The following is a 22,808-nucleotide window of genomic DNA, read 5'->3' as shown; positions in this document are numbered from 1 at the left end:
TTATATTAAGGAAGTTGAAATCCCCCCACGATAACAAACCTATTGCTTGTACACTTTTTACATTTTTCCTTAATCTGCCTGCATATCTGTTCCTCAATGTTCAGTTGGCTATTAGAGTGATGGGTCTGTACCACAGACAGAGTGATTGCATCTATTTTTGAGTTCTGCACAGATACTCAGTGGAATGGCCTCCATTATATCTGAGTGCAGCTACCATTGTTTCTGATTACTGCATCTTTTCTCTCCCCCACTTACCTCCCACTATCTTCTCTAAAATATCAGAACTCTGGGACATTAAAAACCCTTTCTCAATCAAGTGTCTGTAATGACCACAACATCATAGTTCCATGTACTGATCCATACTCCTAGTTCTTCATATTTACCCATAATACTCCTAGCATTAAAATACACACAATTCAAGCTACCCACCCCATATTGCTCCTGTCTGTCTTACTGGCCCTAACATTTACCTACCTCTCCATCCCTCCACTTTCTGACCTAGTGCTTGGGCTCCCATCCCCCTGCTAAATTAGTTTAAACTTTCCTGAGTAGCACGATCTACAGTTCTCATTTCACTATATACCAAGCCCATTTTGCAATCAGGATTTGGCTCAAAGATATTATTTCTACAGTACTTTTCTATGGCACTCAACCAAGACCACATCTGTTGTCAGGAGTGGACATTAAAGATCCCATGATAGGATTTGGAAGAGTGGGAATAATGATTTGCAGACATTTATTCCTCAATCCAAGTCACTCCCATGTCCCTTTGAGGATGTCCTAAAGCACTTTCACAGCACAGCACCATACTTTTGAAGTGCAGTCATCACAGGGAGGGAAAAAATGGCAAGGAGGATCCCATAAAATAACAAAAACAACCAAATGCTTTTGATGTTAAGTGAGAGATAACTCAACATCGATATTGACCAAAGCATTAACAAGATCACCTCTGCCCTTTTTGAATTTATGGCCTTAAGTTTTTTACTTTTGACTGAGAATGAAAATGTCCATAGTTTGATCTACGAGTTAGAAGATAGCTCTACCATGTAGCACTCCCTTGCTATTGTCCTAGAGTATCAACAAATGGTTTTGTGATCAACTGTTGAGCAAAAAGTGTTCTGTGTACAACCATCTGACTCAGGTGCAATTGTTACTCTCTCTGCACATTACTTCATGACTAATAAATCATGGATTTGTTTATAAATATCTCTGAAAGATTAATCATTATATGGGTTTTTAAGTTCAGGCATATTCTCCACTTCTGCCATTTTAGCGGAGCTTGGCTAGGGCAGTGAGGAATAATGACAGAAAACGCTGGAAATACTCAGCAGGTCAAGCAGCATAAGTAGACAGAGAAACAGTTAATATCTTGGGTATGGCACCCTTCATCAGAAGTGCCTGGTCTGCTGGTTTTAAATTTTATAAATAAATTTGTATAGTGGCATTTTTGGCAACATATTTCAAGCACCACATTAATGTAATTTTACACCACTTATCATCACATTTGTTCATGATTTAATTAGTTTTTTTGGATCAAAATGTTTTGGGCAATTGATTTAGGATGAATGTAATCCAATGCATGATTTTTTTAAAAACCAAAAAGGAAAATGCACTTTGTTTTTTTTTCAAATGCTTCATCCTTCTGGAGCATGAGCTGGAATATTTCCACAATAAATTACATAGAAGAAAATAGACTGCAAGCCAATGAATGAAAACTTGGATCCACAAGACCAAAATGTTCCAAAATTTGAGTTCAAATACCACCTTTCGTTAATTTTGTATAATCAGGATAACATTTCCATGTTGCAATGGCTGGACTCCCTTGCATCCTCACTCCCTTTATTTAATCGAATTTAAGACCAAGTAAACAGAAGCACATAACTCATGATGTCTGTCGTGTCAGCTTTGCAATTAATGTAGGATATATCACAACTTCTGGTCATATTCATCGAGTATTTAATCACTTACCAACTCCTATTGTCCCACATGCAATTCCACTGATTTCCGTATTAAGAAGTGTTAATGTTTTTAACAAAGTTAAAAAAAATAAACAGAATAGAACTATCTCTAGAATCTGTTCGATCATCCAGGAAGAACACAGCTGACACTGTTTCTCTTCTCGACTTGGTTCTGATTTCCATCTCCAGTACACTCAAAAACAGAGCATCCCCAATCCTTGAAAACTTTGAAGAGAATTTGAGTTGAAAATCTCATTCAGAATATTCTCCCTCGCCTCAGGAAATTATTAGCTTACCTCTGTTCTTCTTGCTCTATATCCAGTTTTCGATCACAAAGTCACTCAGCATCTCCCTTGTCAAACCCTAGTTCCGAACGTTATTTCTTTCAATGGGGTATCTCCTAAGCTACAACAGAACTGGCTAATCTCACTCAATATCTACAAAAGTATTTGTCCTCACCTTGCTCAAAGCAATATTGATCGATTTCTTGAGAATAATTTTGGGGGAGTTCACACACATCTCACTCACACCATTACCCTCCTCCCTCCCATCCTGCTTTACAAAGGGAATTGGACTGACAGAAAATTAATGGCTCTGCCACTTTGATATGAAACCACTTTGGTCCCCAATCTTATATAACCTGAACATCCATTTGGAGATTGCATCATTCCCTGCTGGGACTTGGTGACATTACAGGAAGGAGGAGATGATCACTTAGAATGGGAACACAATGACATATCAAAGCTAGAGTGAAATCACTGGCACATAGACAAGGACTCACCTGTTGGCTGAAGGAATCAGAAGTTGGGCTCATATTCCATCCATCAAACAAGTATGCTAGTCATGTGTGTAGAATTTAACAGTTCTCTATTATGTTTTGATCAAACTACAGCATTGTTGTGTCTTGTAGTGAGTTGAAGGCATAACAGGACAATGTCAGAGTACAGGGACTCATATGGCCTTTTACATTCACTCCCTTAATTCTGGGCAGTTGCCAGTAATTCACCTTTCACAGTATTAAGTATATAGCAAGAGAACTCAGCTCAAATAAATTACGCTCTTAAAGCAAACACCTCATTGACAAACAGATAATTCACCTCCTCTGAGATCTAAAGGTTAATCACCATCTTTTATTCCTACACATGTTGGTGGAACATAATTAGCAAGAACAGCATTTATGATCTGTCCCAGTACTGATGGTTTTCTAGGCCATCTCAAGTGGTTAAGGGCCAACTGCATTATATAGGCCGGACTTGGTAAGGATGACAGATTTCTTCCCTTGAAGAACATCGGTGGACCAGTTTGCTTTCTAGAACAATCCATGGACACTCTTACTACAACTATTCTTAAAATCCAGATTACTTAATTGCTTGAAATTATGTTCCCGAGTGGCAGGGTAGACCTCTGGATGATCTCATTCAAACAATAGGTAACCACACTGAAGAGTGATTACAAGTACTAAGTTATGGGCCAGAACCAAAAAGCTTTCTGACACACTGAATTGGCACAATTAGCAGTAGTGGCCAAAGGGGAAGAGGATTAGGTTATCTTTGGGAATCTGATATTGGGCAGATCTAGACTGCCTACAGCATACAGCTCAAGGCATTGGGGAAATGCCGCCAATCGCACTGCTCACAAGAGACCAGCGTTTGAGGGCTTATCCTTAGCTGTCCAAAGGCTGTGTTGCCACACAGAGGCAGCATGAATATCATCATCAGGTCTCTATTTTTGTCAAGTGATTTTTGAAAAAAGGGGAGAAATTGTTAAAAACAATGGGTGCAATCTGCCAGCAGTCACTGGAGTTTGTATAAAATGCAACGTGGGGTTCAGTCTGAAACCAAGCTCATAGATGATGAAGCATGTAAAAGTGGGATTGGTCACTGCCAAGTTCTCCCTCAATATTCTTTGAAAGACTAGGAAAAAAGGTCTTTTCATCTGCCAGTCCTATGTGTCTCTCTTTCTCAAAACACACATCTTACCTCTTGAGCACCCACATCCTTTGTCATAAAAGCTTGCTTTGCCTCTTTTGAAGCACATCTTCTGTCGTGTTGATATGGTTTTCAGACAGGCCATAGTTTTAGTCTTAAAGCATCCAATATGTAGCACTTTGTTGTTTTGGTCTGCTCATGATGCTATGTCACACTGATACATGAATGCTGGTGTTTGGGGAAAAGAGCTTGGGCACGGAATTAGAGACCTTTCCATTAAAAAAAACTGAATAAGCTTAAAAAAACTACGCTTACCAATCTTGAAATGTTTCACGTGTGCTGCATTAGTTATTTTAAATGTATTCACCATTATGATTAAGGAACATAGCAGCCAGTTTGCACTCAGCAGAATCCCATAACATGACAGAATAAACCAGCAAGTCTGTTTTAGACCTGGTAGTTCAGTGACAATTGTTAATAAACATACATTGTCAAATATTGTGATTAGGACTTCAGTGCTCACGAGATTGTCCAAAGTTAGCACCCATGACAGTGCAGGCTCCATACTTGGATTGGTTAAGCATCTTGAATGGGATTTGAATCCGCAATGTTTAGGGATAAGATTGAGCCAAAATCAAGGCACTGAGAAAAGGCCAAGATCAAGCCAAGGCAGAGCAACCTTGATAATAGAAGCAGCTCTACAATCTTTTCAGAAAGTGGATTATCAAAAAACAATTTCTTCCAAACAATGTGGTAGGCAGCTTAACATCAGAAATCAAACACGATACATACATACACACACACACACACACACACACATATATATATACATACACATACATATATATACACACATACACAGATGAGACACATGTGCAGGCACACACTAATGCATAGGCAAATACACTCTTAACAATGGTTAACCCCGTTAGACATTAATGTAAGCAATTAACAACAGTTTACATTATATTTTTGCAATGCACTTCAGAATGATATTGAAGCCATGATCACCATGTGACATATTCAGCCACATCCACTGATAATCAGCAGGATAGTGTTACTGCAATGTATTGTTAATTTTGAGCCACAGAAGAAAATGATGCAATAATAATGTTCGAAACAACACATTTTGAAAATAACTCAAAGTACCATTCATTTTATTGATTTCATGTAAGTAAACACCAAACATATAATCAATGTACATAGCATTCCATAAATTTGGATTACTTGGCGTAAGAATCGTGATTGGGTAAAGATTCCACCGAGTTATTCAAACAGCATGGTCAATAATGTACACACAAGAGATGCTGGAATTCCTAAGCAACACACAAGATGCTGGAGGAACTCAGCAAGTCAAGATAACATCAATGGAGGGGAATAAACAATCAATGTTTTGGGCTGAGACTATTCATCTGGACTGGAAAAGTGGGAAGACACCAGAATAAGTAGGTGGGCGAGGGGAAGAAGTACAACTGGTAGGGCTCGCCTCTTATTTGTCAGCTGGTACACCGCCTCCTCACCCCACCTTCTGCCCTCTCCCTACCCAGTCCCAACAAAGGGGCTTTGTCCAAAGTAGCAACTGTTTATTCCAATCCATAGATGGCTGACCTGCTGAGTTCCCCCAGCATTTTGAGTATGTTGCTCAAGGTTAATAATGTGCAATTTTCCTATCTCACTCCCAGTCCACAGGCCAAGCAGCAGTCTCAGTTACTGTTACCTGGGAGATGACCTTGCTGCTAAATATTTCCTAGCATCCACTTATAGAGGGATGAGGACACAAGCTTATGACTCAGAGCTCTGGTCACCCGCTTTCTTGGCTGTGGTGATTGTAACAGCTGATCCAAGAAGATTGAAGAATAAGACCCAAAGGATGGTACAAGATTCAATCTAGTTGTATGTCCCAAATCATGATGGTTAGATCACCAATTCCACCAGCAATCTCACTCCCAAATTTGCAGAGTAGATCTTGCTTGACTGTACTGTGTTTACACTATCTTGTAATACTGTGGGGAAAGTATAAATGAATGGCTGGCCTTTCTATACAGAAATGATATAATCTTTAAATACTAATTGTCTGCTAGATCATGAGGATAATTTATCTACTGAATATCTACACATTATAAAGATGATCACGTTCATACAAAGCCATGCATTATATGGCACTCATGTTGAGATCATTATATTCATTTTTGACAGCCATCTTTAAAAGGGAGAATCCTTAAGGTAGTACTGTTCCTTGGATTTTCTGTACAGTGAAGACCAGTAAGGCATTTGACCTTTGATTTCCATTCAGGTTCATTTTATGTTCACTACTCTTGGTTCCTTTTGACCTAGGAAGCTGCATAGTCATACTGGTGCACTAAAGGAAACGCCCTACTGAGATGCACAGTTTAGTAATGTCAAGCACTCTATCCTGGAAATCAGCCTCCTCTCCATGGCTTCTCTACATTTTCTGCTGCCTTGTGAAAGCAGCCAACACAATCAAGGACCCCTTCCACCCTGGCAATTCTCTTTTCCCCCGCCTATTGGAGAGAAGATACAAAAGCACAAGAATTTACCACTATGCTCATGGAAGCTTCCATCCCACTGCTATGAGACTCTTGAATAGACTTCTTGTATTATAAAGGAAAACCCTTGTTCTCTTGGTCAACCTCATCATGGCCCTTGCACCTGCACTGCACTTCCTCATTAACTTGAACACTATATTCTGCTTAATTTTGTTTTCCCTTTGTTATAACTTCATGCACTTATTGAACAGTCTGTCATTTTATCTCAGTATAGGTAACAATAATAAACCAATTACAAAAAAATTAACATATTAGGTCATTGCAGGTCTTCATTTTGCTTAGAGATGGAATTAATCTGCCCTGTTTCTCTGTATCCTCACAGAGTCTTCCAGAACAAAACACTCAAACCCCAACTCTGCCAGTTCCTCTCCTCTCTCCAGTAAATTCTACCTGATGAGACCTGGTTGAAACATTTGTGCCAGCATTTCCTGACCAGACCCAGCAGGCACAGCTGGGAGCTGACACCTGGATTTATGAACGAGGCAGGGTTGGCAGCAGTGACCGATTTAAGGGCAGGTAAGTGGAGTGAGGCAGCAGATGATGCAAAGTCCAAGAAGGCTACGGACAGGGAATGGAGGGGGTGGGGGAGCGGGGTTTAACCATCATTAGTTGAAGGTAGAATGAAGGTGTGGCCAAATAACCTGTATTTCCATTGCAACTTCCACAACAATCTTTTCACCCATTTAAGTACTGTAACATTATGTTTACTTTCACTGCTTTATGTTTGGGAGACAAAGACTAGAAGTATATAGGTGGAGAAAACCTGGCCAGATTAGTGAGTGTTTTAGAACAGACAGGGTAAAATAGAACTAAAGAGAGGAGGGGGAGGGGAAGAGAAGTAGGGCACACGCTCTGGCAGATTGGCTGGTCTCAGGTAGGGGTGGAGTGGTAAAGCAGAGACCCAACGTGTTTGCTGGCACTGATTCCAAGTTAAACAGCTAGGCTGTCTTGATGCCTATACAAAGCCAAGGACAGCCAATGGCATTGACTTAATCAAGTGTGGACATCAGCCAGGCACTAATGGAAAAAGCTGCTCCACAAAGCTCACGTCACGTCAAACCTGCTGTGGGAGACCATCCACCAGCATGTTTACTCTAAAGCTCAAGAGGCTGCACAACACCTATTGATTTGGCAGGATCCAGATCATTCTACACAAATGTAGCATTTCTGTATTTCTTTATCACGAGACTCATGGCATAAAGAGCAATCCCTGGTGCTGAGAGGTAGTGGTTCTACCAGCTGCGCCACTGTTCCAGTCTAAAGACAAGCTGGTTGAAAGGGCGATTCAGTTATCCTCTGTGCAGAGAACACAGAGGAATTTGAGCTCTGCTAAAATGCTTGATCAACAGGCCGAATATAAAGGCATATTATTCTATGGTGTCACTCACTGTGTTGTGACAATACTCCTACAGAAAACAATGCTACCATCCACTATTGAATAAAATGGCACCCTGTACTTGCAAAAATAAATGCAAATTTATTGATGGAATGCTTGAACAATTTCTGTGTGTGTGAGTGAGAGAAATTCAGTGGTCATTCTTTATGAAGCTGTGGGCGTTGAAATTCCAGGCAGCTACTTTTGTTCTGTCAAGGAATCTGCTTTGCTGTAAATTGGGTTTAATGTCACTACACATCCCGCACAAAGAACTGATGGCAGCTGCATCTTCTGCCGTGGGTTGGGTTAATGGGATGGCAAAAGCTTTAGAACTAATGCAAATTGACAAGAGCAGGAGAAGGTGGAAAAGATCCTCAAGCAAACACAACTTCGGACGGTATCTCAATGTGTGAAGAGGCTCTGATTGAGCATCAAGACAGGTTCACAAAGCAAAATGTGACAGGCAATGACTTGGCCCCAAGTTTATTCCCACTGTCAACTGCTCCAGACCAAGTTGTTCCAAGATCAGCTTCTTTTCCACTGCCCCCTTTGTCATTTACTAGTTCCCACCCTTCCACCCTATTACAAACTTTCCCTTTCCTTCTTTCTACCCATACCCCTACTTTACCTCCATTCTGGAACATCCACCATCTCCCAGTTCTAATGAACAAAATGCAGAAGCTAACTGTTTCTTCCTCCACAGATGCTGCCTGACTTCCGGGCACTTCCTGTTTATTTCAGATTTGCAACGGCTGCAGTAATTTCTTTAGTATTAAGTACAAGCTCCTGGTACAGTGCCAGATGCAAAGCGTGCTCTATATTCACTTTTGATGGCATTCTACACTTCCCCACCTGAAGAATTGTTGAGAAGGCACCACATAATATAATTGATACTCTTGTCTTGAATAACTCACAAGATTGCTTCATACTTTTCTTGGATGAATATTCTCTTGAACCTACAGGGAGTAGGGAATTCCTTCTCTCTTAGGTATGACTAGGACATGGATCCTTCTGCTGTTATTACCAGCAATGAATTGAATGAAGCATCTCACTGTACTGGGTCACTTGGAACACGTCCCACAACTCCTTTTATGTTCCTTGCCGTGCCACAAAGACAATACAACACAACTCACTACTACCTTGACAACTTCTTACTCCTATGTACTTATATTCTTTTTCAAGAGGACTAACATAAGAATGTTGATAAACAACAGCTGGAGTCGACCATTAGTACTGTTCCCATATCCAATTAGACTAGGGTCTCTGCTCAAACTGTCCAATTTCTACAGCCCTTGATTCTGTATTTCCAAAACCCCCATTATTCTTGAATATGCTCAGTAAGGGTGAAATTATAGCACTGAGTAGAAGGCTACACAGATTTATAACCCTGAGCAAAGGGATTTCTCACCTCAGAGCTTCTAAATAAGTAGAGTGCAAATGATGACTTGCTTAACTTTGTACTTATCCTAACTTTAGAGCTTAAAACAAAATCTATAAATAGATCAATCTGCAGCCTTCATTAAAGGACAATGTGACATGCAATATTTTGAAAAGAAAACAGACAAGTCATTTCCTATGCTGTACATAAATGGGGAAAGAAAATTCACAGCTTCCTCACCAAAAGGAATTTTAGCAGGATTTCATGGTCATGGCTATCCAGATCAATTGCAATTTTGCAAGATGAGTACCATTTACAATCTTCTTGTTTAAGTCTAATACTGGCTTTGACAAAGTTCAAAAGCACTTAAAAAAAAATCCAGTGTAGGATATTTTGTTCAGCAGTCCATACTTATTCCGGAAATAGTAAAACAGCTACCATTGGCAATTGCAATGATATTGCCACAAACTCATGCGTAAGATATGCAGGACACCTATTTAAATCCTTTGCAGTCTCCACTTGGATTGTAGGGCAATTCTGACTTACATGGAGTACATAAAGCTACATAAGATTATCTGTTCAGTGGTAAATATTGAAGTTTGACCACTGGTCATTGGTAATAACATTTACTTTGAACTTTCATTTTGATTCTGCAGTAATAATTGTACAGAGCAGCAATGGGAAAAAGACATGCCTGAATAGCAAAAGGAATCATGTTGAGTCAAAACTGTCCGATTTTTTAGAAATTTTTAGAAGGTCCAATGAATAGCCAATTACAAAACTGCAACTGACTTCAATTAATTAATCGATCAATTTGAATAGCACTTCCAGTGAGGTCGATAATATCCCATAAACCGATCAGAGCACAGTCACAAAAATATACTTCCATGTAGGAGATCTATCACTCTCTCTCCAGAGTCAGCAACTTTAAAGCATTGCTATCTGAGTCTACAGGGGAGATTCAAGTCATTCAGGTGATCCTTCTGGAGATTGATAGCCAATCAACCAAATTTAAAATGGCATTGATCCCATCCAAGGAAGGACATTAACTGCAGAGGTAATTCTAACTCACTGTGGATTTCCAGCATTATCAAACGTCCAGAGACAGTGACATTTACAGTTATAATACTGTATCAACAACAAATACAGCAAGGATTTGTAAAAATCTTTGCATAATAATTTTTTTTACAAATTAGTTGCCCATATACCACAAGATCCTCAAATGTTTAGGCTTTGTTTCTCTCAGAACTTCCCAGTACCCTGCAATATACGCCATTTCACCAGAAACCACTTTAATATCTACATATTAAACAGGAGTGTATTTGCAAAAGGAGAAGTAATGCACTACTAATTCTCTCAATATTCCAAGCAAGCCACTTAAAGAAACAAATGGAAAAAACAGGAATCAATATAATTAAAAGCTCCCATTTAGAATTTGGAGTGAGTGAACAGCTATGTCAATTCTTGCTGACTCGGGAACAGTTTGCAGAACCCTCTTCCGAGGGGTTTAAAGTAGCTGTTCAGTCCTCTATCCCTCTGAGCTCACCTTTCCTTTTTCAGGTACTTTCCTGGATCCTTCTTGTCCAAAAAATTTTCCCAGCTGGTCAAGTAGACCAGAGTCTCTTTGCCTCGAATGGGCTCCTGCTTGCTTAGCATGGTCTGAGGTGCTTGCCGACGCCATCTGTTTTGCTTCTTTCCCCTTCTTGTCCGAACTACTTAACGATTGTGAGCTCAGTTTCTGCACTTCCATCAAATGTGGTTCCACCACAGGAACTGAGCTATCTTCATGGATGGCCTGGAGTTCTTCAGATACTGATGGGCGGTCTTTGAAGGTATTGTCTTCACGTCCTGGCGCGTCACGAGAAAAGAGGCGGACCAAGTGGGGGCGAACAGCTGGCTCAGCTGTGCTGGCATCGTCCGGGCCTTCTGCAGTCTTGGAGCCTGTCGCCACCATCTTCTGCTGTGAGGGAGATCCATTGTTCTGAGTAACATCTGTCTCTGCTGCAAACAACAAGTACAAGTAATGAATGTGGGCTTCTCAGATAGCGTCTCAGAACAATGCTGTATTTCACAAAGGCAGTCTTATTATTTTGCTACCAATTCCACAGTATTAGAGCAAACCTAATTTTGAGTTTTACTATAAAGGCCAATTAATATCTTCTATTAATCCTGCCCTTCCTTTTAAAAAATTAAACTCATGTGAAATATTACCACAATTTTTAAAGTTTATCAGATGCAAACTGAAACAACAGCAAAGTCCACACGTTATTTGAGGCTCGGCACAGTAACAAAACAGCAGCATACTAAATATGGTTCAACAGTTGTGCCTTGTTTGACTGAATGAGGTTATTGATTATGAAACAAAGCGGGGGTTTTGGTGACAGAACATGGTTAATGTTCTTTGTTAGTGGTCAAGCAGTATCCTATAGAGCAGTTTGAGGTTTAAAATAAAAATTAGATCACTTTTTGGTGGGAAAAATAAAGAGCTTTTTTTTCCCTTGTAACTGGTAAGTTTTATGGCTCAACATTTACATGAGCAGGTCAAAAATCAATACAAACTTAGAAATCGCATTTTGATTGTAAAGCCATTAAGACAACCATGCTGCCTCGACCACTTCATCATTGCACTAAGGCTTGGATAGCTGATACAAAGACAAGTAAGGAAACAAATATTTAGTCAGAGGATGGTTTACAGAAGATTAAACAAGCTTCTTTTATGATAATATTCACAAAGTTATCCATTGCTTTCTAAGCCCAGGGGTAACTTCAGATATTTAAGCTTATAGGCAACTGGATTATATGTTTATGTCCGCAACTAGGAAAACAGTTTTCCACAAAATAGAAAATAATTATGATAATAGCTAGTTAGTATGTCCATGGACAACTGCTGGCTAGCACCGTTTTCTAATGCACCCTTGCTTTCTGGTCATGCACATTGTAATGCAGAAGTTTGGATGGACTGGACCCAACCACCACCCCATCCCCTCCCTGCTCAGTCAGGAAAGGATGTAGACTGTTCTGGACCAAGGGGCTGGATGCATTTTGTATCCAGTTACGCAGCTTTCTGCTAGGATTTGGCACAGCTGTGTTCAATTGCAATGAGCCTCTGAAATGAACAGAAAAAAGTAAGCGGTTTGGAATCTTTAATTATTGCATTTAATTTATGAGTCTATCTTACATAATAATCATCAGGTTGGGATGACATGTTACACACTATTAGAGCACCAGCAATCTGGGTTCAATTCTGCCACTGTCTGTAATCTGGTTTCCTCCCACATTCCAAAGACACACGGGTTAGGAGATTAATTGGTCACAGATGTAACTATGCAGTGCAGGATTGCTGGGCCGAAAGGGCCTGTTATCATGCTCCAAATCTAAATTTGAATAAATAAATAAAGTGGCAGAGGACAGCAGCAGGCACTTCGGCCCACCACATCCGTGCCAACCCTTCAGCATATCCACATTAATCCCATATGCCTACTTCTAATGCTTTGTCTTTTAAAATTGGCTTCAACTGTTTTTAAACATCACTGATCATCAGAGCCATGAGAGGCAGTTGAGAAGGTCAGTGTAGGCACAAAATGCATGAAGGACACATGAACAACTCCACTACCTTGCCCTTCACCCCTGCCCGAGTCTGTCACTACTGACACAGTGTCATAATATCCAGAAGGCTATCAGTCTCTGGAGACACGAGATACTGGAACTTGGAGCAACAAACAGTGTGCTTAAGGAACATAGCAGATTGCGCATCTTTTGCGGAGATGTGAGGGTGCAGAGGAAGGAACTGTTGACATTTCGGGTCAAAACTCTGCATCAGTCATGTTGGAAAGGTGAGATGGCCAGTATAAAGAGAAGGGGAGCAGTGAAACATGAGCCCATAAAGGAACTCAATGACCAAGCCTCCACTGGCCTCAGCTTTATAGAATTCTGACGATTCTCTGCTTGGACCCAAGTAGTGGAAATGGCCCAGTCCATCACAGGTAAAGCCCTCCCTACCATTCAACACATCTACAAGGAGCTCCGTCATAGGAAAGCGAATTTCATCAAGGACTGCCATCATCCAGGCCATGCTCTCTTCTCATTATTGCCATCAGGATTGAGGTACAAGAACTCTTGGACATACACTACTAGGTTCAGAAATAGTTATTACCCCTTAACCATGAGGCTTTTGATACAAAGGGAATAATTTCACTCACCCTAACTCTGAGCTGTTCCCATAACCTATGGCCTCACTTTCAAGGACTCTTCATCTCATGTTCTCAATATTTATTACTTATTATTGTTACTTTCTTTTCGTATTTGCACTCCTTGTCATCTTTTGTACATTGGTTGTTTATTCATTTTGCCCGATGAATAAGTGCATTCTTCTCCACTGATTCCATTAAGATTCTTCCTATTTACTGTGAATGCCCAAAAGATCCAGCAAGCTTAGTTTGGAACTGTCAATAGGTAAGACCGTATTATTGTCTCATTAAAGAGATAGTTGGGATCTGGTGGCTCTGGTATTATAGGTTCTGGAGTAAATATCTGAGTAAGTATAGATTTGCCTGGACACTAGCACGGGGGTACCAAGGACTTGTTGCACTATCCAAGCTCCAGAGCTGTGGATGAGATCTAACACCACAGCTCTGTCAGATCTACTGTGTGGACACTCTGATGAAGAACAGGCAGGCTCTCTCCCTTCTCAATGCTTATTCCTCAGATAAGATCACTGAAATCAGATGACCTGGTCACCTACTTCCAACTACTTATGGGAACTCAATGGACAAACTGTCAAAACCTTTCAACAGAAGCAACATTTCAAATCATTTAGGACACATTTATTTCATGAAGCATGCTGTATAAATGCAAGTTCTTACTATAAACTTTATTTTGACAACGATTCGTAAAATATTATGCAGCTGAAGATTTCCTGCCTACACAACTGCTTAAATATTAATTTAATAAATTAATATAAAAGCTTTATGAGGCTCCTTAATATTTTGTTATATTTTTAAACATTGTAAAAAAATTACAGCAAGTACATAATAAATCTTTAAAAATATTTTATAATGTGTCTACTGTTCATTCCCAATTAATCTAAGCTGAAGGTTTTCAACTGTATAAAAACATGTGGAAGGAAGTGGGACAATACAAAAACTCAGTGTTTTTCTCCCAATATAAGACAATCTTTTTTTGTGGATTGAGTGCATAAATTTGACTTCACCAAAACTCGAGCCATGCTGTTTACCTTTGTCTGTCCAGCAGAAGTATTTGCATAACCAGGACTTGCAATATACACTATCTGCACATACTTATGACCATCCACATCCTGCACCAATGCCTTCACATGACCCTGATCGGGGGCTAAGCAGTACTACACCTTGCCCAAGGGTGACCTACAGACTGGTAGAGGGATGAAGTACCTTAGCCCTCCCTTTGGTAGAGATGTATCTCCACCCTGCCTTATAATCTATAGCTATCCTTGGTGGGATTGGAATTCAGTTCACTGCTGGTCCAGGCCTCTGGTAATATAACTACTCCACAAAGATAAATTCTGTCCCACGATATTCACACCTCTCTCCACGGCACTGAGGCGCCGAAGACTGACCTTGGTTGCTGTGCTCTGCACATGCTAACATGATGGACCGATAGAGGCTTTGGGCTTACCCTGGGGTTTTGTATCCAAGGACTCAATTTGGTTCAGAATATTGTTACTTGCTTCTATTGTTTGAATAATTTGCAATTTTATTTCTACTTTTTCTCTGCATATCACATGTTGGTCTTTATTTTTTTTAAAAATTGGGCTCTTTTGGGTTTCTTACTTCGTGGCTGCCTGTAAGCAGACGAATCTCAAGGTTGTACAATTTATACTTTCTTTGATAATAGATGCACTTTGAACTTTGATATTTGTTCCAATGAACATAGTCCGAGCCTCAGATTTGTACATATTGAATAGTAAAGCTATGGGAAGTGGACTGAATTTCAAGACTGAAGTTTCTAATGCTGGCTTTGGGCACAATAAAAAATAAATCGCAGTTCATGAATATTCAATAATTATCCTGACAAATACTAAGATTTAAAACAAGGAACGTACAAGATATAGTGCTTGAAAAAAGATCACTGGTTGCTCAATGTTTTTTTTTGTGCCACTAGCACAAAGGTGTTAATGGAGAATTATAGCCTGAAAAGTTCAGCCTTGAAAGAATAATATTGAAAGCCACAAATTAATTGCACTGATGTTTGTTATAATTCTAATATAACCACTGTTTAAATGGAAGAGGACTTACTGAATTTCTGCATTGACCTTGATGGAACAGATAACCATATATCAGCTTCACACAAGCAGCTCAACAGTGGAGCAGAAATGTAGAAATAAGACAAGACTTCCCCCCCACCCACTCCAAGATACACAAGTCTCTGAAAGGCTCATTCTCAAAAGGTCTTTGAATTTGCTATGGCAATTCTAGCACAAAGGAACGCAGGAAGGCTGCGGAAAGCAGCGGACAATGGGACAGGTGTCCAGTCTACGATGGCCACAGCCCTGCTATCACTGACAACATTACCTCAAGAAGGTAGCATCTATCACCAAGGATCCCTACCATTTGGGCTATACCATCTTCCCACTGCTACTGTGGGCATGACATGGAAGCTAGAAGCCCCACACCCACAAGGTTCATCAACAACTGCTTTCCTAGAACCATCAGGTACTTGAACCAACCTGCACAACATTAACCTTACCTCAGCAATGGGAAAACTATGGACTACCGCCTGCACTATCATGGACTTGTATCTACTTGTGTTATTTTTTTTTGTGCAACAATGTCTTATCTTGCACAGTCACTTCTCTTCATTGTCTTGTATAAATTACATTCTGCATGCTGCCTGAATCCCACATGCCTGTGATGCTGCCGTAAGCAAGCTTTTCATTGTACCTGTACCTCAACGTACCTGAGCTGGGAGGGTCTGTTTCCAAGCTGAAATTATTCTCTGAAGCTACAGCACCCTGCTATTGGAATACAATTGTCACATGTACTGCAATACAGTGACAAGTTTATCATACATATCAGATCTTAAAAACAGTGCACTGAGGCAGAACAACCCAAACAATAATAATGCAGCATCAAGTGTGTCAGCTACAGAGAAAGTGCAGGGCAGGTAAACAAAGTGCAAGATCAAACAGAGACCAGGTCTAGAAAGACCATCATATTAGGGAACTATTTAATAGCCTTTTAACAGTGGGGTAGAAGCTGTCCACAAGCCTGGTGGAATGTGCTTTTAGGCTTTTGCATCAGACATTTATTTAATGTGACAGAATCAGCTGCCTTCTGCATAATGCTCTTAATACATGCAGCATGTATTTAAACTGATAGCCCAAAAAAGACCTGCAGGGTAATATTACAGTGCCAGGAACCTGGGTTCAATTCTACTTTTGTATGTTAGGAGTTTGAATGATCTCCGTGAATGGCAGGTGCTCTGTTTACTCACACATTACAAAGGTGTGTGGGTTAGTGAGTTAATTGGGTGGTACAGGCTTGCTTGACTGGAAGTGCCCGTTTCTGCATCCAAATCTAAAGCAAACCATTTGCACTTGGCAACACTTCCATTCCACCGTGTGGACAATGCCCATATTGTAATTCCCTCCGTCCTCTGACATGCCCAGCATTACGACAGAAACCAGATGGAATCTAATCCTGAAAATCAAGACTGCAGACACTGGAAATCTGAAATACGAACAGAAAATGCTGGAAATACCTCAGGTCAGGCCACATCTGTGGGAAAAGATACAGAGCTAAGGCTTCAGGTTGAAAACCCTTTCTCAGATCTGGGCAGCAGACAAAAGAACCTTGATGAACTGTAGGGAGAATGGGGAAGGGGGAAGTCGCTGACTGACGAGCATTTTGTAACTACTACATTCTTTCATCTATGTTCTCACCCTCTAACTGTTCCTATTCAAAGATCAGATAACCTTGTTATTCCGTGGTCACCCTGGTTTTAGCCTATCCCAGGATCCATTGATGAGTGAGACAGGGAGATAGGCTCAAAGCACTGATGCAAATCCTTTAATGGCCAATTAGCTCCTGAATCATGTGAGATGATGTGTTTCGCTTCTAAGGAGTTAACGATGAAAATTGTAGGTTCCCTTCAATGGTCCCCCTTTTAGTCCACAGTAAGTAAACAATGTTGGGGTGATGGAGAACCCATAAACTTCATTATTAACTTATTAGCCACAAATACTGTCAGAGCTTTTTGATCGTTGGTGAGACCACTCTACAATGGAGAGGAAAAGACCTGCTGCTGGGCCCGGATAATGGTACCCGGGTTTTCTACATTTTGGATATGGACTTGGACTATAGACTCCCTCCCCCACCCCCCGTGTTATAGTTTTTTTAAAAATATATATTCTGTGTTTTTTGTCTGATCCTTCTCATTTCTGTGCACAGGGGAGGGGGATCTGTGGGTCGATGTGCCTGTTCTGTTTCTGAGCAGGGAGGAGCGATTTGGGGGTTGATGATCATACTGCTCTTCTTTTCTTTTTTCTCTTGGATTTGTGGCTATCTGGAGAAAAAAGAATTTCAAAGTTCTATACTCTGATAAAATGAGCCTTTGAACATCTCTGATAACAAGTGAATAGGCAAATCGAGCCCAGAAGTACCTGTTCATTCCCCAATGCGAAAGCTGCATTAAACAATATACAAATTGAGGTTTGTATACAATGTGTGCATTAAGTGGGGCTCCAGTTTCAGAGCAAAGTTCTTTAAATTGCAATACAGAGTGACAGTGAATACTGTACTTTTTCAGTCCGAATTCTACCCAGCTTGATCACACTCTTCCACACAATAAGCCACCCACACATCACCTGTTCTTTATGTTTTCTCAGTTTGTACTTCATGATACCAACTGCTATTACAATCTTAACTGCACCCCGAGGGCAAATTTCACCTTATAGAGTTATAAACCATGAAAGTAGGCCCTTTGACCCAACTGGTCCATGTCAACCAAGAATCCCTTGCAAGTTAGCACCATCTGCCCATTTTTCCCTAAATATTTCCCATCTACATCAATGTACCTGTCCAAGTGCCTTTTAAATGGTGTTAATGTACCTGCCTCAACAACTGCCTCAAGCTCATTCCATATACGGTCTACCCCTGGATGAGAACGCTGCACCTCCGGTTCCTATTAAATCTCTCCCCTAGTCTTCAATCCCCCAGCGCAGAGTCCAAGATTGTGCACGTTCACCCTATCTGTGCCACGCATGTTATACACCTCTAGAAGATCACCCCTCAGTCTCCTAGTGTTGCGATTGCAGTCCCAATCATGTAACTTCTGACATAGCAAAGGGACAAAGTCATTTATAACGTACATTTCTAGTGGACAGTCTGCATCTGATGCTGTGTGCCTTTGAAGTTGCAAGTAAAATTTTCATTGCACCTATGCACATGTCAGTAAACTTAACTTTAATTCTGGGCAGTGCATTCTGTGAAGACTGTCCTCCTGACACACCAATAACTTATGCTTTAAACTTGTACTTGCAGACTCATTCACAGTGAAACGCATTATTGTAGTCTCTAAGGGAACGCCAAGCAAAAGGAACATGATTTGGGTCTCTGGAGCATCTTCCCTGCTGAGGTTAATTAGCCATAATTGAAGACAAAAACATCCTTTTCTTTAACAACAGAGCTCCCAAGACTGTTCCAGAATTAGGTTAATAGGCTTCCTTTCAGAGCCAACAAACTGAAGCAAGTCAGCTAACCAGACTGTAAGCCAAGCCATTTATTTCGGCTAGGTGAATCAGATTTGATATCATTGAATTAAATGATGTGAAATCTGTTGATTTGCAGCAATAAAGTTACTGTAAATTACAAAGATACATAGTGAATTAAAAGGAATAATGAGGTAGTATTTAGAACCTATTCAGAAATCTAATGGTAGGAGGGAAGAAATTGTTTCTGAATTGTTGAGTGTAGGTTTTCAGACTCCTGTAGTAGTTACAAAAAGATGGCACGTTAGCTTGTTGGTAGTATGAAGATTTCAGACATCAGTGGAAAGATTTCAACAGGGAAATTATTCTATGTTTAAAATAAAACACAGATCACAATTAGCTCTGGAGATGTCTGCTGAATATGGACTTCTACGCTGCAGGTGGTGAGTTCAAAGCACACCCCAAAGATCCGAGTGCATGAGGCTCCATTAACTCAGTTGAGGGACTCAGGGGCCCTCAACAGTTTGGTTCCTCAAGTGAGATACGAAGTGAGAATCTACCTGCTCTCATTAAATGGAAGATCACATGGCATACTTGGGGGAAAAAACAAGAAAGCTTCCCCCTTCATGTTCTAGTCAATATCTTTGTCTCAAAGTAAAAAAAATCATTTTCACAATTTGTGGGAAATTGCAGGTGACAAAATATCTTAAAATTACAACTAAATTTGATAAACAGTAAAGGCATTCTAAGTTATTTCACAAGGTGTAATATAAAAACAACTAACTATATTTTAAGCACATTTTTCAATGTTTTTTGCAGAAATAATGGCGACAAACTTCTGAAAAGTATTGCGCAAATTTATCATTAGACTTGAAGATATGTTGATGGTTCCGGTGACATCATCGTCGAGAATGGCAGAGAGCTGCTATGAATCACTAGCTCCTCCGGAAAAAGGCGTATTAAGCCACGTTACGCCATCAAATATAATATTTTTCAAAAAATATTTGAACTGAAAAGAGGGGCAAGAATGGGGAAAAGGAACAAATTAAAAAAGAGCGACACAGCGGAGCCTGCATTCGAGAGGAGTGCAGCGGGCGAGCGAGGCGGCCGCCTGGCCTCATTCAGGCGAAGTGGTGAATATTTTCGAAATCCTGAAAGAAATAATGGAAGTCTAGAAAGAAATAAAGCAGCAGCTCCTGGATATTAAGGCAGAGCTCGCCAGCGTTAATCAAAAAAATAGCGGTGGCAGAGACTCAAATCGAGAAGGTGGAAGATCGCATTCAAAACATGGAACGGATACTGAGTAAGACAATAAAAATATTACATCACCAAGAAGGTAAACTGCTTGACCTGGAGGGAAGTTCTTTTTCTTTTTCAATCTTTTTATTATTATTATTATTAATATCAACATAATAAGATTAATACATAGATAATGGGATTACAAATATACACATTTCAACTGAACATGAAAGAATACATAAGCAATAGTTACAATAGAAATGAGTCTTCCCAAATCATGGACGATACAAGTAACATATAAACAAAACAAACCTAGGTATATCATAATATATTTAAAAATACAGGAAAGAGAAAAAGAAAAAAAATTATGCAAGAAAAACTAATCTAACAATTTAATAATAAGGAAAAAAAGAAAAAAAAGAAAAAAATGGGACAAAAAAAAAGAAAAAAAGGGCTGTTTATAATATCTAACAAAAATACAAAGTCATCAGTGTCGTCATCTCCGATCCTCTCAACATATGTAAAATCAAAACTGGAAAAACAAATAGGCTTGGAACAGGGTCACATTACATCATATGAAAATACTGAATAAATGGTCTCCATATCTTTTCAAATTTAATAGAAGTATCAAATACAACACTAATTTTTTCTAAATTTAGACATAACATAGTTTGAGAAAACCAATGAAATACAGTAGGAGGATTAATTTCTTTCCAATTCAACAAAATAGATCTTCCAGCCACTAATGTAAGAAATGCAATCATTCGACAAGCAGAAGAGGATAAATGGCGGAGGGAAGTTCATGGTGGAAAAATATCACAATCTACAACGTTCCCGAAGGAGCGGAAAGCTTGTCTATGACGGAGTTTGTCGAAAAGCTACTACGGGATGTGCTGGATCTTCCCTCGGTTATGGAGCTGGAAATCGAGAGGACGCACCACATGCTGGTTCCGAAACCTACCCAGGACAGAAAGCCACGCTCTATAATAATTAAATTCCTTCGGTACAGCACCAAGACGCAGATTCTACAAAGGGCCTGGGGTAAGAAGAGAGTGTTTTTCGACGATAAATTAATATATTTTGACCAAGATTAATCCCCTGTGGTCCTGCAGAAACGCAAAGAATACTCTGAAGTAAAGCGAGTACTAAAGCAAAATAAGATTAGATTTCAAACTCCATACCCTGCTAAACTTCAAGTGTTTTATGACAACGGGACGCGGTTGTACCAGACGGTGGAAGAGGCGACTACAGACATGAAGGCCAGAGGGTTGCCCGTTAGTGTCACCAAATCGAGGGAAAGCCTGACTGAGGAATTATCCAGCTCCGCTTGGGAAATAGTGCGAGAATCGAGAAGGCAGGAGACGGGAGGAGGCCGAGAGAAACATATCAGGAAGAGACCGGGAGTTTCCCACAGACAGACCTCACCCCCTTCAGAAGAGCCATAAGGTTTAGCTAACCTTAAAAATGTTGAGAAGCTAAATGAAAGCAAAAGTACATGGTGATATACCTATCTCGAGAAATACTGATTATAATGTGGATTTTATATTACTTAGTTGTTATTCTTTATTCGCTCACTTACTCCTTTTTCCCCTCAACTCACAAGTAGGAAGGGTTATCCCCCACAGCTAGACATTTCCTCTAGCTCAACGCAGGGTCATCTACTAGTGACCTCAGCCTTGGAATCACACATTCATTGCCATTTTTGTCATTATCTGTGTTTGTTGGTCCGTATTTGTTCAGGGAGTAGATCGATTAAGTTTTATTCTAATTTCAATGATACATTGACAGATAAATACAGATGGCTAAGGGACAAAGTAAAACTCATTTCTTTTAATGTCAATGGGCTATTAAATCCAATCAAATGTAAGAGAATTTTATCCAATTTGGAACAATTTGATTCATACTGGGAAAAATAGTTTAACCCAATAATGCCTCATCGGCCTGACTTTATTGTCACAAATCAATGAATCTGTTGTAAAAACAAAATATCACTCCCTACTTGTACATAGTTCTTCCCTTTTGCTTGTTTTTTCTCTCCACTCTTCTATAAGTGTGTACCTCAGATAAATACTTTGTGGAGATTTGTGATATATATGATTATATGATATATAGGTACAATGTCTGAAACACATCTTATGGAAATGTTTGCTTGATGATGAACTTCAATGAAAAAAAATAAATTACAAAAAAAATTGAAGGTATGTCAAAACCCTGAAGAATGAATATTTCCATCCCACCAAGATATCATCCACATCGAATAAAAAATAAATCAAGACTTGTGAAAGTACGGCCAACTAGTGCACAGGTTTGTCAAGTCTCTGGCTATTAACCCATTGACTTTACCTCACTGCACCTACTTTAATCAACCCTGGAGATGAATGTGTAGAAGATTAAGGGAAGCTATAGCTGCTACCTACATATGATCAGCACCGTCAAGAGAAGCCCCCTCCCCCAAACTCTCTGGAAGTTGATCCCACCCTTGTAGGTTCAGGAATGGAGCTTACTAGGTAGAGCAGGTGATTTGGAATGGAATAGCCAACATTAACCTACTGAAATGGTGTTGAGTCTGAGGGTTATTCAGAAAAATGGAATACAAGGGAGCTGCTGGAAACTTGCAAAGTCCTGACATGGAGCCCAATCTTACTGGGATCCCAAAGAACCTAGCCAAGGCACCAGTT

General features: G+C 39.9%; 1 protein-coding gene across 1 annotated transcript in view; it reads right to left on the bottom strand.

Annotated features, from left to right (window-relative positions):
- The window catches only part of LOC132395717 (myelin basic protein-like), a 171,939-nt gene that overhangs the window by 37,552 nt on the left and 111,579 nt on the right, over positions 1–22,808 (bottom strand). The window contains exon 5 of the mRNA XM_059972668.1: positions 10,753–11,207. Coding sequence (XP_059828651.1) covers positions 10,753–11,207 — 455 coding nt within the window. The remainder of the gene's footprint in view (positions 1–10,752; positions 11,208–22,808) is intronic.

The sequence above is a fragment of the Hypanus sabinus genome, chromosome 1, assembly GCF_030144855.1.
Source record: "Hypanus sabinus isolate sHypSab1 chromosome 1, sHypSab1.hap1, whole genome shotgun sequence".
Taxonomy (NCBI): Eukaryota; Metazoa; Chordata; class Chondrichthyes; order Myliobatiformes; family Dasyatidae; genus Hypanus; species Hypanus sabinus.
This window is presented reverse-complemented; position numbering and strand designations above follow the sequence as displayed.